Genomic DNA, 13,828 nt, shown 5'->3' with positions numbered 1-13,828 from the left:
TAAAGAACATGAAGAATATATTATCCATATGTGAAGAGCTAGATGAAATCTGACTTCGCTGTTGTGAAAGACATATGATTTTTTTTTTTTTTTAATTGGACTTTACCTCGATTTTCTGCCTAATTTGTTGGCTCCTCGATATCCTTTCGTTTGTATAAAACCCCAACTCTTTTGTATGTCTAGGCCGTGGAATATTGTGAAAACAAATGTTCTCGGACTTAAGACCCATGGTTCATGTGGTATGTAATGGGAGATGCATATAATGAATCACCTTCGTATTCTTCTGTGGCTATTGGGTTATAACCAACGTAATATTCCATTTCGAGTGTTCGAGGCTAGACAACTTATAACCCAGACACATGTACAGCAATCAATACCATGGTCTAGTTGCCTCTCAATGATGTCAATTCTTCCGTTAGTGGAATATCACACAGGGCCAACGGCGACTCACTTTGCCAGAGAATTTTCTACCACGTCATAGCACAAGGGCAGCATCAAGGCCGGCATTGTCATGAATGCGGGGTGATATTCGGCAGGTCCATTTTCTGATATAGCTGAGAACAATTGCGTGGTTATGATATCGTATCTGATGTGGGATAGTGCTGATATATGGTGACGACTTCTCGATGCTCAGGCGTTACCCTTCTCACTTCAGGTCAACGTCTCTGTCGTCGCCAGCTTGTTCGAAGACAGAGCCAAGTCAATGGCGTGGAATGGCGGATTGCCTCCATCATTCAATGAATACAAAGTTTGCTACTCCTCACGATACAGGGAGGCGCATGTTGTGTCGGTAGTGATAAGAATGACGACGATTGTTCCTGGACTCTCAGGAGGAACTGTGCATGTAGGTATCTGCGTTAAACATAGTACTATTGTGGCCCTTGACTTCAGTTTCTTAAGCACATCACTTGGTAAGGTGGGTATGTATTGATCCCAAGGTACTGTAGACAGAAGACTCATGAAATGCTATCAGTACGTGACAATACATAGCTTTTTTTGGACCCCGCGTTTATAACCATCATAGCATTGTTGCTGATCGAGAAATAAGTTGCAAGCCAGTACAAAATCACTTCCTTGAGCTCTAAAATACAGGCTGTCATGATGCATACGTATGCAGCTGACCCTCATATGCGGTTAGAAATGTTGGGTAGCTTTATCCATCAGTCAGTACTACCAATACTGTAATATTTACATAAACTTCAATACCATTTCCAGGAGAAGTCAAACAACTGTAGCGGTCAATGATGAAAAACTACCAATCCTTAGCCTGAAGCGCTGAGTCCATTCAACCAATCTTGCTGTATTTCCACAGACCAGCTTCTATTTTATTACAACTAATTTCCTCAGCCTTGTCTGACCTTTCTTACCCCGATTGACGATATATCCGCGGTGTTGATGAATCATTTCTTAAGCTTATCCAGCTTGTTGAGTCGTGCATTTTCCAAGTTATAGCAAGTCCAATTCACAAAAAGTTGTATCATAAAAACATATCCCTGAGGTCCTATCAACGCTCCCGTGTCATACTCTGGGTCCATCCAGGCAGTCCCAGGATAAAATATTGCCGACAAGCCAGCGATAGTGGTTAAAGAGCCGACGAGTGCCGCAACAAAGAGAGAGTCCTTAGCAGCCTCCACGTTGGCATTGCGTCGGCCGAGTAGGTAAAGTGAAGTCAAAGCGGAGAGGGCGCCGAAGGACATGCTCTGTCCATTGTGGAATTTGGCGTGAGGTGGCCAACGTGGGTTAAAGACATGCGTGTGACTCCAGTCGGCAAAGTATGCTGCTGCTGCGAAAAGGACATTCCCACTGGCCATCAGGCCTCGTGGAAACGAGTCAAACACATGAGACATTGCAAACATTGGATTTTCAATATAGTTCAAAAGAGTATGTGTAGCTTTCGAACTCAAAAGGGGTGTCTGCATTGCCCATATTTATAAAAAGTTTAACCCATAGTGACCTGATCACCGCTCTCTTCGGACTTTCTCGCTATTAATGCTACTTATGAGGACATAATTCAGACAAGCCCGAAGTCCGTTCATTGTTTGCTCCACTTGACCAATAGCACAGGGTGTTTCTTTCTCGGTACCCCGCATGCCAGTTGTCCGCCTGGACGACATATTCTTTTGGAATGGTTTACCGAGTATCTCCTGTACCTTGCAGAGCACCCAAAAAGCAGGCTTGGCAGGGTTATGTTCTCTAGTTACAGTTAGTCCGCAAAAAGCTGCGCCGCTAAGCAGCGTAAAGTACCTTCACAGCTGCTGCACTGGTTACAGCGAAGTATCTACTAACAGTCGAGTCAATGCCGCCTGGCTCATGCTGCTGGATGAAAGTTGTCCAATTTAAACCGAGTTATACCCAGTACTATTAGAATGAACAAGTACTGTTTTTATAGCAGTCACGCGCTATATTACAGCAAGAGTGTTTCAACGTTTGAGCAGATATTTATATGCACATACCCCGCCTTTATTAGCTAGTATTTCGGAAACTACGAGGGACCCTTGTGCCTACTTTTTGTGTTAATGCCTATGGCGTTTCAACTTGAGATTTTTAACCTTTCAATTCAGTTATTCTATAAAGGCTATTCCTTGAAGTCTACTCGAAGTTCCTGCAAAGTGCCAGATCCAAAGTAAGGAAAAACCATCAACATAGCATCCGTAGCTATTCTTAGTCTCCACTTATTGAGCAGATGCAGAAGAGGCCTTTTCCTTCTCTTGCAGTGCTTTCTGGACTGCAGGGCGCTCTAAAAGACGCTTCATCCAAGCCACATAGTTCGGAGCCTCTTTGTCTAGATCAACACCTGCAGATTCCACTGCATTCTGTCCGATCAAAGCCCAAGTGATAAAACTCAAGTCTGCATACGTTGCCTTTTCCCCAACCAAGTAGTTTTTACCTTCCAGTATGGTGTTCAGTACACCAGTAACACGCTTAATCTCGTTCAAATAACGCTCTTTTGCAGAAGGTAGTTGCTCATGATGAAGCCTTGCAAACCAAGTATATTGGCCTATATCATTATTTCCGAATTAATTCTGACACTATAGCCGGCTGTTATGCATTGGACTTACCAAAGTATGGGCCTTGCCCCGAGACTTGGAAGTATAGGAACTGCCTCTCGAGCCACTTTTCCGGACTTTGTGAACCATGAGAAATCTTCTGCTCAGTATCATAATTCTCGATAAGGTATTCGATGATGGCACCCGATTCCCACAATGTGATACCAGTATTAGGGTCGCGAATTGCAGGCACACGGCCATTTGGGTTCACGTCGGTGTAAGGGGCTGATTTGATGGTAGCGGGTGTCTCATAAACAAGAGTATAGGGTAACTCTAACTCTCGGAGGATGATAACCACTTTCCAGGGATTTGGCCCGCTGCTATGAGCGTGAAGAGTGATAGGCTTGATTGGAGACATTGTAAAAAAGTAGAAGTCAATATTCTTAATGCGATACTTTGCTGAGAAGACTGGAGAAAAGCCGATGATGAAGCTGCGACTATTAGTTCTCAAGGCGCTTTAAATAAAACCACTATACCTTTGGTACGATGATCAAACCAACAATCCTACTCAAACCCGTCCGCTAGTGTTAGGCTGAATAATTGTTACAGCTGAGTTGTTAAGCTCGGAGAGAAAACACACCGATCGCATTCGACATAGTCAACCCTCTGCTGATCAATATCGGAGAATAACAAGCGAGACGTCACAGATAATCGTATGGGTCACCCATTCTAGGATCGGTTTTGGCGCACAAGGATTTGCCAAGCATGCACCGAGAATCGACTCCGATGCATGTTTTGAGAACTTTTGTCAAACCTTGATTGCAAAGCATAGCCGCATTCAAATCTTGTACAATCGATTTCACCGACAACACTGTCAACTTAGTCTCGGCATATGCTTGCCCTTGAGAAACGGTTGTGGCACTTGTCTCGGAATGTGAATTCCGAAATCCGGCCCAATGAAAGCTAACAAGGATCATGCCGAGATATCAACTGCTTTGGCTAGCTTAATGCGGAAGCATTTTGAGAGCTGATAGATAGTTGGCCGCGCGCGTTTAAGAATCATTGGATAGTGGCCGAATTTGTCAGCTGTTGCTACCAGTCACTCACTGTTGTTTGTGTTCTTGCTTTGAACTCCTATTTTGACCAAACCAATCGGCAAGTATTCTTGAAACGCTTGTGTTGATTCGAGCAAGGCGGAGTACGTTACCTTAGACCCTTACTCATACACCCCCCCTCGTGAAATCTATGCACATTGGGAAACAGCTTTCCTCTAAACTCATATACTGTTGTCTACATTCGGAGTACAGCAAGCGGGACAGATATCGCAATATGGTTGGTGTTGCGGGACGTAGTAAGGCTTGTACCACCTGCAAGGCGCGGCATGTGAGGTGCGGTATGTCAATCGCTTGCACTCTTTGACCCTTGTAGCCATTCTGGATATGGACTGACGCAATCTAATGGCTGCGGTAGATGCGCGGCATCCAACTTGTGGCCGCTGCGAAAAGGGCGGTTTTCAGTGCCAAGGCTATCGCCGCCCCCTTCGATTCATTAATTCCACAGGGCGAAGCGCCAAAAGTAATCTATTGCCGCAGGGAGGAGACAGTACTCGTAGCACCTCAAGGCCACAGGACATGAAGGGCGGTGCTGACAATCACCATGTCGGAAGTGCAACCCTATCCAGACCGACGATTGACAACTTGGACACGCCGCCCTCAGGGCTATCTTCCCAATCTTGCTTACGTATTTGGCCATCTAATGACATTGTTTTCACCACTTCATACACACATGTCGCCATTGCAACCACTGCGGCTGACGACAATATCAGCGCCCTTATCATCGGTAGCCGTGTCTGGGCCCAACTTCATGGAGATGTCGCCAAACACGTCCAAAAGTTCGTTTACAACCTTCTCATTGCGCAAGGTATGGGCCTGGGAGCGCTGGAGAGTCACCAATGGATTGGTGGTGGCATGCAGCCCTCGGCGCTTGAACTCTCTGTTGAAGCTGCTGCGCTGGCTCTTCATGGGCGTCTTACAAAGCATACAGTCAACTTGCAGCAGGCAATCATGGTATATCAATTAGCGTTACGTCAACTCAGGACTCAGCTATCTTCTACTGATGGCAACTTCATGCTGTCACCGACTCTCAACGTATCACTACTGACGGTTGTCATGAACATGGCGCTTTTTGAGGTGAGTTGTTTGTGGGCCGTATGGTTTACTGCGGAGTGACACTGAGTTGCTGGTCTTTCTATGAGCTGCTAATAATTTATCGTAAACGAAAAGTGGATTACAAATTCAGCCAGCAACGGGTGGAAAGAACATGTTCGCGGTTTGGCCGCATGGGTAGAAAAATGTGGCCCCGAAGCCTTTCGACAAGAAGATATGAGACTCGCATTTGAGAGAGCCAGGGCACATATTGCAAGTAACCCTTTCAGACTCTCGTTCAAGACTTTTGAACGTTTGTCTCGTGCCGACTTCCTTGTTCTGTAGCTGACATGGAGCCTCTAGATGCTGCTCCATATGGAAGAAGCCCGGAGAACCTACCTCGAAGACCCCTGCTGGCAAAGTATTCCTTGGAGTGAGAATCCGAGTCAAAAATCCTTTGCCAATCGCTATATCGATATTGTTTGTTGTATCCCAGGCATCTTGGAAGATGAAAAGCTGCGCGTTAAGATGCGGCAAGAATACGCCTCAAGCGATAGAACATGGCCACATGATCTATACGAATCACTGAGGCAGCGAGTCCTCCTCCTATATCTTAAGCTTCTAAACTTACGTTGGGAGTGGGAGTTGCAGCATCCCGACTGCTGTTTCGAGGTATTCCAAGAATCCAGGATAGAAAGAGCAGATGTGTTGTCCGTCAGTGAAGCCACGGGTCAGCCAATCTTCAATTCTGTGCTGTTCTTCACAGACTTCCGACGAGCCGTAGAGACCAACTTCTACCACTCTTGTTTACTCATTTTGCATGATATTGCAGGCGACTTGGGCATCATGGACGAGCTCAAAGAGCACCAGGCATCGCGCTCGTGCTTCTCGTACAAGACAAACCCTCCGCTAACATTCCCACACGAAACTGAACCAGATCGTAAGGCTGTACGTGATATCTGCCGTAGCGTGGAGTTCCTTCTACAGCCAACACATGGACCAGCGGGCGGCTATGTTCTCATGTTCCCTTTGCGCGTCGCACAGATATACCATGATATTCGGCTACCATCACGAAATTACAGCAAAGAACAAGTGAATGATATAAACACAGAAACATCTATGTCAGATGACTACTACGGGGATGAGTCGCATGTTCGCATTGTAGAGACGCAATCTGGAATGAGCGTTGATCAATCTGTTGTGGAAAGTTTTTCCGGCCTCAAGGAGCATATCGAGAGGGTGAGAATGGATAACCCACAGAAAGAAAATGCTATATTGGAAGCGGAAAACAGCGAAGCAACCAAGCCCGAACAACGTGCTATTGTTTCGGAATGGATCCAGAAGGTTATGCGATACATTAACGACGTACATGGGTTTAGCATATCGAAAAGCTATACTTCTTAGATCATAATATTTGGACAACGGAGAAGACAAGATCTAAGGTATCATCAGCTTATCGAAAAGGGGGTTTTGCATGACTCTGTGATTGAGCTCGCTTTGCGAGTCCCTGCTGTTCGCTGTTCCCAGGCGTATTTGTTCCTGGTGCTGCTGCCATATGTTTAGGTCTCCAATCTCACATCCTATGCAATGACAAAGGCAGCCCTCAATAATATGATAAGTTCTTCAGGCTTGATGCATACTTACATTAATTAACTTTTAAATGGAATGAGAATTCTCGGTAAGTAAGCACAGTTTTCCATAAGGATTAGATGATTAAGATTAAGTAAGGATGTATTAGGGTGTTGAACGACAACACTGCTCTTAACTTGACACGCCCAAGTCACCTATCCCACCCTTGATATACGACATGAGTACGTGTTGGACATAGAAACATATATACAGAAATGAAAATGATATAGAGGTATAGTCTTGTGAAGTGAGAGTAGCTATTGGCCATCGTCATTATTCCTTATTAAGGTGGGCAAAACGAACAATACCGCGAGAAGCAAGTGAAAGGCGTGGGGGTACCACACCACTAGGCACTTAAAATTGAGCAAGCACTGGCTATTTCAAGGGCTCCAAGGAGATTGTGCCCGGCTTCCAGTCAATAGTACACCGCCGTTCTCAGTGACCAAGATAGGATCTTCCAGTCTTATACCGAAGCCCACTTTCTTTCCGAGCAAGGCTGCCTCCTCTGTAGTGACGTAAATACCCTGATCCCATTAATGGTCAGCAAGTTTAATAATAGAAGAGATGTTGGGATATTTCCTCAATGTGTAGATCATACCGGCTCATTTGTGGCTACTTCAGCCAGTTTTAACTTTTGGTCATTAGCACCATTCAGATATGGTGGCTCGTGTCCTTCCAGGCCAAGTCCGTGTCCCAATCGGTGGGTATAGTATTGGCCATACCCGGCACGCTTTATGACATCGCGAGAGGCGCCGTCGATTGTCGAACACGCTTCACCTGCATGCATGTGCGACAAACCTGCTGACTGCGCGTCCCAAACTATTTGCCAAACGGCCATGAGGTCGTCACTAACGGTGGCTCCGGTTGGTAAGATTGTGCGTGTTACATCACTGCAATATCCATGAAGTTCCGATCCAATGTCAATAAGAACAAATTCACCCTCCTGCAGCGTTCGGCCGGTCTCACCGCCATGGGGTAGAGCCGCCTGATCGCCAAACAGCGCCAGCACCCAAAATCCATGACCCACGCCCGCACGTGTGAATAGTGCCTGGGAGGTGTCGATAACTTCTTCTTGAGTCATACCAATTTGGATGCACTTTTGCAGGGACTGAACCAGTGCAAGCGTGAATGAGTTGATCCCTTTTAGTAGAGCGATTTCGTCCATAGACTTGATGGAACGGAGAGACTGGATGGTTTCTGACATAGGCACTACTTCAATTCCTGCTTTTTGCAGGCCAGCTGCAATCATAAAACGCGCATGCTCGTCGATCATCACTTTCTTGTAGCCCGTGCCTCGAGCGAGCGCTTCATATGGCGACTCTTCTTCGATCCAAGTGATTGTCGTTTTGTTGTCGAAAACCATGTCAAGTTTTGCAATGCGGCCAGCTTCAAACTTGGGTACTAACGTTGTGAATTGGCCATCCTTGTCAATGATCATCAGAAATGGGCGCTCTGAGAGATGAAAGGTTGAAGAAATGTTTGCATAATAAGACGTTGAAGCTGATGGTTCGGCGATGAAAGCATCGACCCCAGCGGCGTCCAGCTCGAGTGCCAGAGCCTTCTGACGACCAAGAAACTCGGACCGGCGAATCGGCGGAACCGATAACAGAGAGAGATGCGGCTCGAGGTGATTCCAGGCACATGTTTCCAATGGCGACGTCAAGCTAGACTTGGAACTGCGGGAAGGGTACGCCAGGGCTGCCAGAGCTAGCAGCACGCAAAACAGTCCGGTCGGCAACAAAACTTTCCAGAAGATCCTGTTGCTAATTGATGCGGGCGGATATACCCTCCCTTTCACTTCAACTGCTTTTGGAGCGAGCAGATATCGCTTCTCTGCATCGTTTCCAACTGACATCTTGGCGTATCACCGGTTTAACGCGCGAGTGATTTGTGAAATCAGCAGGGACGCCAATTCCAAGGCAGCGCAAAACAACAGGATTTCCACTAGCGTAGAGCCCCGGTTCGGTTGACAAAGCAAGGATGCGCAATGCACCGTGTTGGAAAATACGCTGAAACCCGCCCACCGTATCTGAGCCTGTAATTTACTCTTAGAACAGTCAATTACATTGGAGAAATCGCTTGACAGGCTTCTAAATTGATGGAATGTTCCACAAGATATCTGTTGGCACTAACCAGAGTGCATCGTTCACTCTCAACTGGCACTGTGCCATATCCCTCAATACCTAAGTAGGTACCTAGGTAGATGGTAGCTGCGATCTTTCTTTACCAGAAGCCTGTTGTTGTTCACTCTGACAAATGGTTGCAGCTAGGCTTGACAGAAATAGGGATGGAATTAGCGATTGCAGAAGTAAGCTGCGTCGTGATCTGCAAGACAGTATGCATATCATCGGCAGTAAGAGTATGTCGTCGGAATCCGTGCGATTCGAAGTGTGCACAAGAGATCCTGTCAACGCTGACCGTTTTTGTGTTGGAGAAAAAAAGGGAAGGAAGAATTAAAGAAAAAAAAAGGTTATTAGACCGAGAAACTTAGGACTGGATGAAAGCAGCTGTTGTTATTCTGGTGCAACTGATATGGCATCCGGCTTCCAGATCTCTGGTCGAGGAGCTAGGTAAACTCCGACCATAGACAATCTGGAGGCAGCATAAATGTCGACAATCCCACCATTCCACTTTTTATACCGAGGGTGAAACGATAATGAGTATTTGCTATGGGAATGGATATGGAGGTCAATCCGCTGTATCATGCGCACATATAGGATATGAATCATCCCTGTTTTCTCTGTAGCGCGTTGATGCTGCTTGTTCTTCGTAAAAGCCACTATTTTCATCATCTTTCTGCAAGGGCCACGCAATGTCAAAGATCGACTCTCCCGGATGGTCATGAAGGATATCAATCCAAAGAAATTGCTTTAGCTGATGACGTAGCTTATCCCAGCTCTCTACTTCGCAGAGCCTCAAGTTGACTTGTATCCAGGGAACAAGCCAAGCATTATCGGTAGGGCCGAATATCGATATGGCTCCCATCACAAGTAACCAGCAAAGCAAGTGAGGTGAGGATTCGATTGGAAGCTTGAGTGTAAGGAGACAGTTTCGAAAGCGCTCCGGGAGATAAGTATGTGGGTATTTAACTCCTTGCCAGTGAAGGAAGACGTGCGATGAGAATGCTAACTGGACTAATCGAATAGATTCATTGAAGGAACCCGACTCGAAGGTCATGTTGAGCAAACGGTACATTACGGGCGCCATTGTATTTAAGAGGATTTCTTTTGGTAGCCGGCGCTTGTGTTCTGCAGCTGAGTTAATTACCAAGCAGAATCTTCTCAAGACACTCCAGGTATTTCCTAGTTTCTCATCAATATTAAGATGTTCTAGGCTGGAAGACGCCTCCTGCTGAGTTGGGCTTGAGTGTTGTGTCATGAACTGTTTAAAATCCGGATATGGCATTAAAAATTCCGACGATGGTTCAGTGAAGAAGACGGTCTTGGTACCATAGCTTAGTGCTATTCCCAAATCGCATCTAGAGCCCAGTGATAGCTTAGCAGATGAGGACTTAGCTCCGGAATTTGACCGTCACTTACTTCAAGAGCTCTATTGAGAGCTTCGGGTGGTAACTGAAAGTGGACAAACCTCCTCTCAAATGAACAATCCTCCGAAGGCCGTCGATATGTGTCTTTGCCGTCTCATAGTCATTAATCATGTGGGCATGGCCAGCAAGGGCCAAAACAACAAGGATTGTAGGATCTGATATCTTGACCTCTTCATGTTTCGCCGCTAACCTCTCGCGGAGCAGCTGAAGTGCTCTAGAATGATGCATGATTACCGTTTTAACTGCCCCAGGATTGTTCTGGCTAGACGTATGCATGAAATAAGTCTGGGATGTGAAAAGAACAGTATGAAGATATGCGGCGTCTTCCGTCATGAGCTCGAACCACATTCGATCAAAATTGTCCTTTTTGTCAAAATTGATACATCTTTCAAGAGGGTAAATGACTCTTTTAGCCATAAAGGAGACTTGTTTTGTGCAATGGAAGTGAGCATTAGCAGTGCGCTTTTCGGCCGGTGCAAGGCAAGTACGGGGTGACGATTACATTTCAAGAGGTCTTTGATCAACGCTGGCTCCACAGAATCTGCAAACTGTGTGAATGATAGCTCAGATCCCACTTTTGGGGGGATGTGATAATAACGCATGTTGATCGATAATCCGGTCGAAACATCATCGCCATTGTAGCCCAAGTCACCCTGAGCAGGTTGGTGGTCTCCTCGCTTCACTTTTCGGGTCTTGCCTCGATTCTTCCCCAACATCACATGTCTCCTGATCAACTTTCGTTTGTTTGCTTCTGTGCTTCCGATTCCATCCGAAATAATGAATGGCATCTCCGCTGAATCATTAATTGCTCTGTTAGATGGATAAGTTCCTTTTAGGTACACACCGGGATCAGTTACGTACCAATGCCATCCACAGGAGCCATCTTAGATATCTAGCTCAACCCGTTCGGGTCAGGCAGTATTATGAGTTGGACCAAATTATTAACCCGCTTCTCATTGATGTCAGAGTGTTGAACTAGGCGGAAATTGGCAATTCGGTCGTTTCGCAAAACGAGGTACGTGGTAAGATGAGCTGGAAAGAGTTCATCCTCTAGTGCAACGATCCATCTGCAACTGACTGTTTTCTGATAAAAGGCAAGCGTTGAAAGGAATTGTCTGCGTCCAGGTGGTTCGAGAAATATCCTCAAGCGTATTGCGTAGGCCGGCATTGTGGCACAGCAACTCCAACGTATCCACATGAGGTTAGCCGTGGCCGGCACTTTGAGGACCCCCTGATGATATGGAGATGAGACCCTATCTGGCCAATCAAATACATTCAAATCTGAAAGTTAGAGACCATACCTAATCCAGTAATCAATATCCTGCATTAGTGTCGCCTCATTCGGGCGTTCTGATTGACTCTGTAATTTCGTCTCGGTGCCATTGCTCGTAGGCGATTACTGACTGGGCAATAGTGTTAAAAGATGCTGATGAAGAGGTTTTAAACCAATCTTAACTCCGTCCCCAATAGATCAGATACACGCACAAATGTGTATATATAGGTAGTGCTATCATCTGCATTCTTCTCCTCAATAGCTTTCCGAAAGTGTGACATCTATTATACATCGTGTTTGACTGCTCTCTTCATCTTCAGAATTTATTTTATATTTCCGCCCAGTCGGAGAGTATCAACCGTCCAGTTCATCATGACATCTTCTAAAGAGCTGCCCCCGTTCACGTCTCCGTTTTTTCCCAACTTATTTATCAAGAATCAATTCTTCACCAAACCTCGGTTTCCTCCTCAAAGCACAAATCTTTCCGACAAAGTTGCCATTGTCACAGGTTCTAATACCGGCTTGGGTTTTGAATGTGCACGTCAATTGCTTTCTCATAAGCTCTCAACCCTGATTATTGCCGTCAGATCTTCAGCGAAAGGCGAGGCTGCAGCCTCTAGTCTTCGGAAACAATTTCCCAAATCCAACATTGAGGTATGGCAGCTGGATATGTCTTCCTACGGCTCTGTCCAAGCTTTTGCAGCGCGACTTGATAAGGAACTGTCTCGACTCGACATTGCCATCTTGAACGCGGGAATGGGAAGAGCGGCTTTCGGTACTTCGCCAGATACCGGACATGAAGAGAATGTACAGGTCAACTATCTGTCCACGATGTTGCTATCGATTCTCCTTCTTCCTATACTGAAGAATAAATCGCCCGTGGGATTTCCTGGACGGTTAACAATAGTTACGTCAATGCTCTCAATCACTGCCAAATTCGCAGTAAAGAGCGAGGTTCCTCTTCTTCCTGCCTTTGACAGAGCTGATTTGTTCGATCCTCTTGACAATTACCCAACCTCAAAGCTCTTGGGCCAGTTGTTTATATGGAAACTCACAGATGTGGTATCTGCAGATGACGTTGTTGTAAATCTTGTCGAACCAGGATTCGTCAAGGGAACAGAATTGCAGCGCGATATCGGTGGTGCAACAAGAATTATACTGAATCTCTTCAAGTCCATTAGCGCTCGGTCTGTAAAGGTCGGTGCGTCAACATACATGGATGCAGCGATCATCAAAGGGAAAGAATCTCATGGCTGTGTCATTATGAACTGGGACATTGCACCGTAAGTAGCAAATATTGTTTTTGGCAACACTAGTCGCTTCTTTTGTTAACTCAGCAATCTAGGTACGCACCCTTCCAATATACCGCTAAAGGCAAAGAGATTATGAAGAGATTGTGGGAAGAGACTTTGAATGAGTTCAAATTTATTGATGTCAATAGCATCCTTGGATCTTTAAAGACAGTCTAGTCGTTCGTTCGTTTATTTAGTTCACTATTCACGTCGATGGGGTAATTTAAATATACATTTGAGTAATAAGGTGGAGGAAGTAAGCATCAATCGAGAATCATAGGTTAATTAGGACATGAAAAACTATATCAACATCTACACTACCGCTACGTAACCATTTTCGTCCTTTTAAGGGTGTTCTCAAAGCCGTACATTGATCATCAGAAAAGGCTTTAGTAGCGTCAAGTGGTACATGTAGTTTCAACGTCTCATGTTCGACATCGTTGCTCGAACTCTGTGAGCAAATTAGTTTCTATGCATCTGGAGCTGCTGACGTTTATACCGGCTACACTACATTATTGCTATATTTACACATATGTTTTATTGTTCAAAACGTTTCAAAATATATAGATATAGGGTAACCCTATGCTATGTGGTGTTACTAAAAGCAACCATAATCGTCACTTCAATTCCGAAAATGAAAGACAGAATGGAAAATGCTTTCTTAATAAGCATGTGCAAGCATCAATAACTTTTTTTTCATCCGCTATCAAGAGATATACCGAGCCCAACGATGGGAATTAAGTGGCGCTCATCCTCTACTACTAGGTACACCTTACATATGGGACTGGAACCCAAGTACCAATAAAAGAGGGCGCTCGCACTAATAGCTCGGAAGAAAACGTCTTATCTCCCCGACGTCCGCAAATGGAAGTTAAATTCGGAACCAAATCTCAACCATTGTGTAGGAGCAGTAAAAAAAAAAATAGCAGCCGGCGAAATTAGCAGCAGTGTAAAAA

At 45.4% G+C, this 13,828-nt stretch overlaps 6 protein-coding genes across 6 annotated transcripts; 2 read left to right on the top strand and 4 right to left on the bottom strand.

The window, feature by feature from the left end:
• Positions 1–932: 932 nt before the first annotated feature.
• On the bottom strand, positions 933–1,984 carry V8C40DRAFT_259114 (uncharacterized protein). The gene has a single exon (XM_083218882.1). The coding sequence runs from the start codon at positions 1,917–1,919 to the stop codon at positions 1,401–1,403; it is 519 nt and encodes a 172-aa protein (XP_083067226.1). The 5' UTR covers positions 1,920–1,984; the 3' UTR covers positions 933–1,400.
• A 551-nt stretch (positions 1,985–2,535) lies between these two features.
• Positions 2,536–3,859, bottom strand: V8C40DRAFT_259113 (glutathione S-transferase family protein). Its single transcript, XM_083218881.1, has 3 exons — positions 3,628–3,859; positions 3,060–3,551; positions 2,536–2,998 (listed from the first exon to the last, which is right to left on the bottom strand). Exons 2-3 carry the CDS (start codon positions 3,403–3,405, stop codon positions 2,673–2,675), a joined length of 672 nt encoding a protein of 223 aa, XP_083067225.1. The 5' UTR covers positions 3,406–3,551; positions 3,628–3,859; the 3' UTR covers positions 2,536–2,672.
• A 209-nt stretch (positions 3,860–4,068) lies between these two features.
• Positions 4,069–6,732, top strand: V8C40DRAFT_259109 (Zn(II)2Cys6 transcription factor domain-containing protein). The gene is made up of 4 exons (XM_083218880.1): positions 4,069–4,380; positions 4,458–5,176; positions 5,270–5,404; positions 5,495–6,732. Exons 1-4 carry the CDS (start codon positions 4,233–4,235, stop codon positions 6,533–6,535), a joined length of 2,043 nt encoding a protein of 680 aa, XP_083067224.1. The 5' UTR covers positions 4,069–4,232; the 3' UTR covers positions 6,536–6,732.
• A 112-nt stretch (positions 6,733–6,844) lies between these two features.
• V8C40DRAFT_259107 (M24 family metallopeptidase) lies at positions 6,845–8,644 on the bottom strand. Its single transcript, XM_083218879.1, has 2 exons — positions 7,359–8,644; positions 6,845–7,284 (listed from the first exon to the last, which is right to left on the bottom strand). Exons 1-2 carry the CDS (start codon positions 8,613–8,615, stop codon positions 7,141–7,143), a joined length of 1,401 nt encoding a protein of 466 aa, XP_083067223.1. The 5' UTR covers positions 8,616–8,644; the 3' UTR covers positions 6,845–7,140.
• A 705-nt stretch (positions 8,645–9,349) lies between these two features.
• On the bottom strand, positions 9,350–11,320 carry V8C40DRAFT_152773 (uncharacterized protein). Its single transcript, XM_083211330.1, has 4 exons — positions 11,169–11,320; positions 10,810–11,100; positions 10,300–10,732; positions 9,350–10,238 (listed from the first exon to the last, which is right to left on the bottom strand). Exons 1-4 carry the CDS (start codon positions 11,188–11,190, stop codon positions 9,449–9,451), a joined length of 1,536 nt encoding a protein of 511 aa, XP_083067222.1. The 5' UTR covers positions 11,191–11,320; the 3' UTR covers positions 9,350–9,448.
• Positions 11,321–11,829: 509 nt separating this feature from the next.
• V8C40DRAFT_259101 (uncharacterized protein) lies at positions 11,830–13,101 on the top strand. Its single transcript, XM_083218878.1, has 2 exons — positions 11,830–12,863; positions 12,926–13,101. The coding sequence occupies exons 1-2, from the start codon at positions 11,953–11,955 to the stop codon at positions 13,047–13,049; spliced, it is 1,035 nt and encodes a 344-aa protein (XP_083067221.1). The 5' UTR covers positions 11,830–11,952; the 3' UTR covers positions 13,050–13,101.
• The last annotated feature ends 727 nt before the right edge of the window (positions 13,102–13,828 follow it).

Source organism: Trichoderma camerunense (genome assembly GCF_050948025.1).
Source record: "Trichoderma camerunense strain CBS 138272 chromosome Unknown V8C40scaffold_32, whole genome shotgun sequence".
Classification (NCBI taxonomy): Eukaryota; Fungi; Ascomycota; class Sordariomycetes; order Hypocreales; family Hypocreaceae; genus Trichoderma; species Trichoderma camerunense.
Note: the sequence above shows the minus strand (reverse complement) of the source record. Positions and strands in the feature narration are given on the sequence as shown.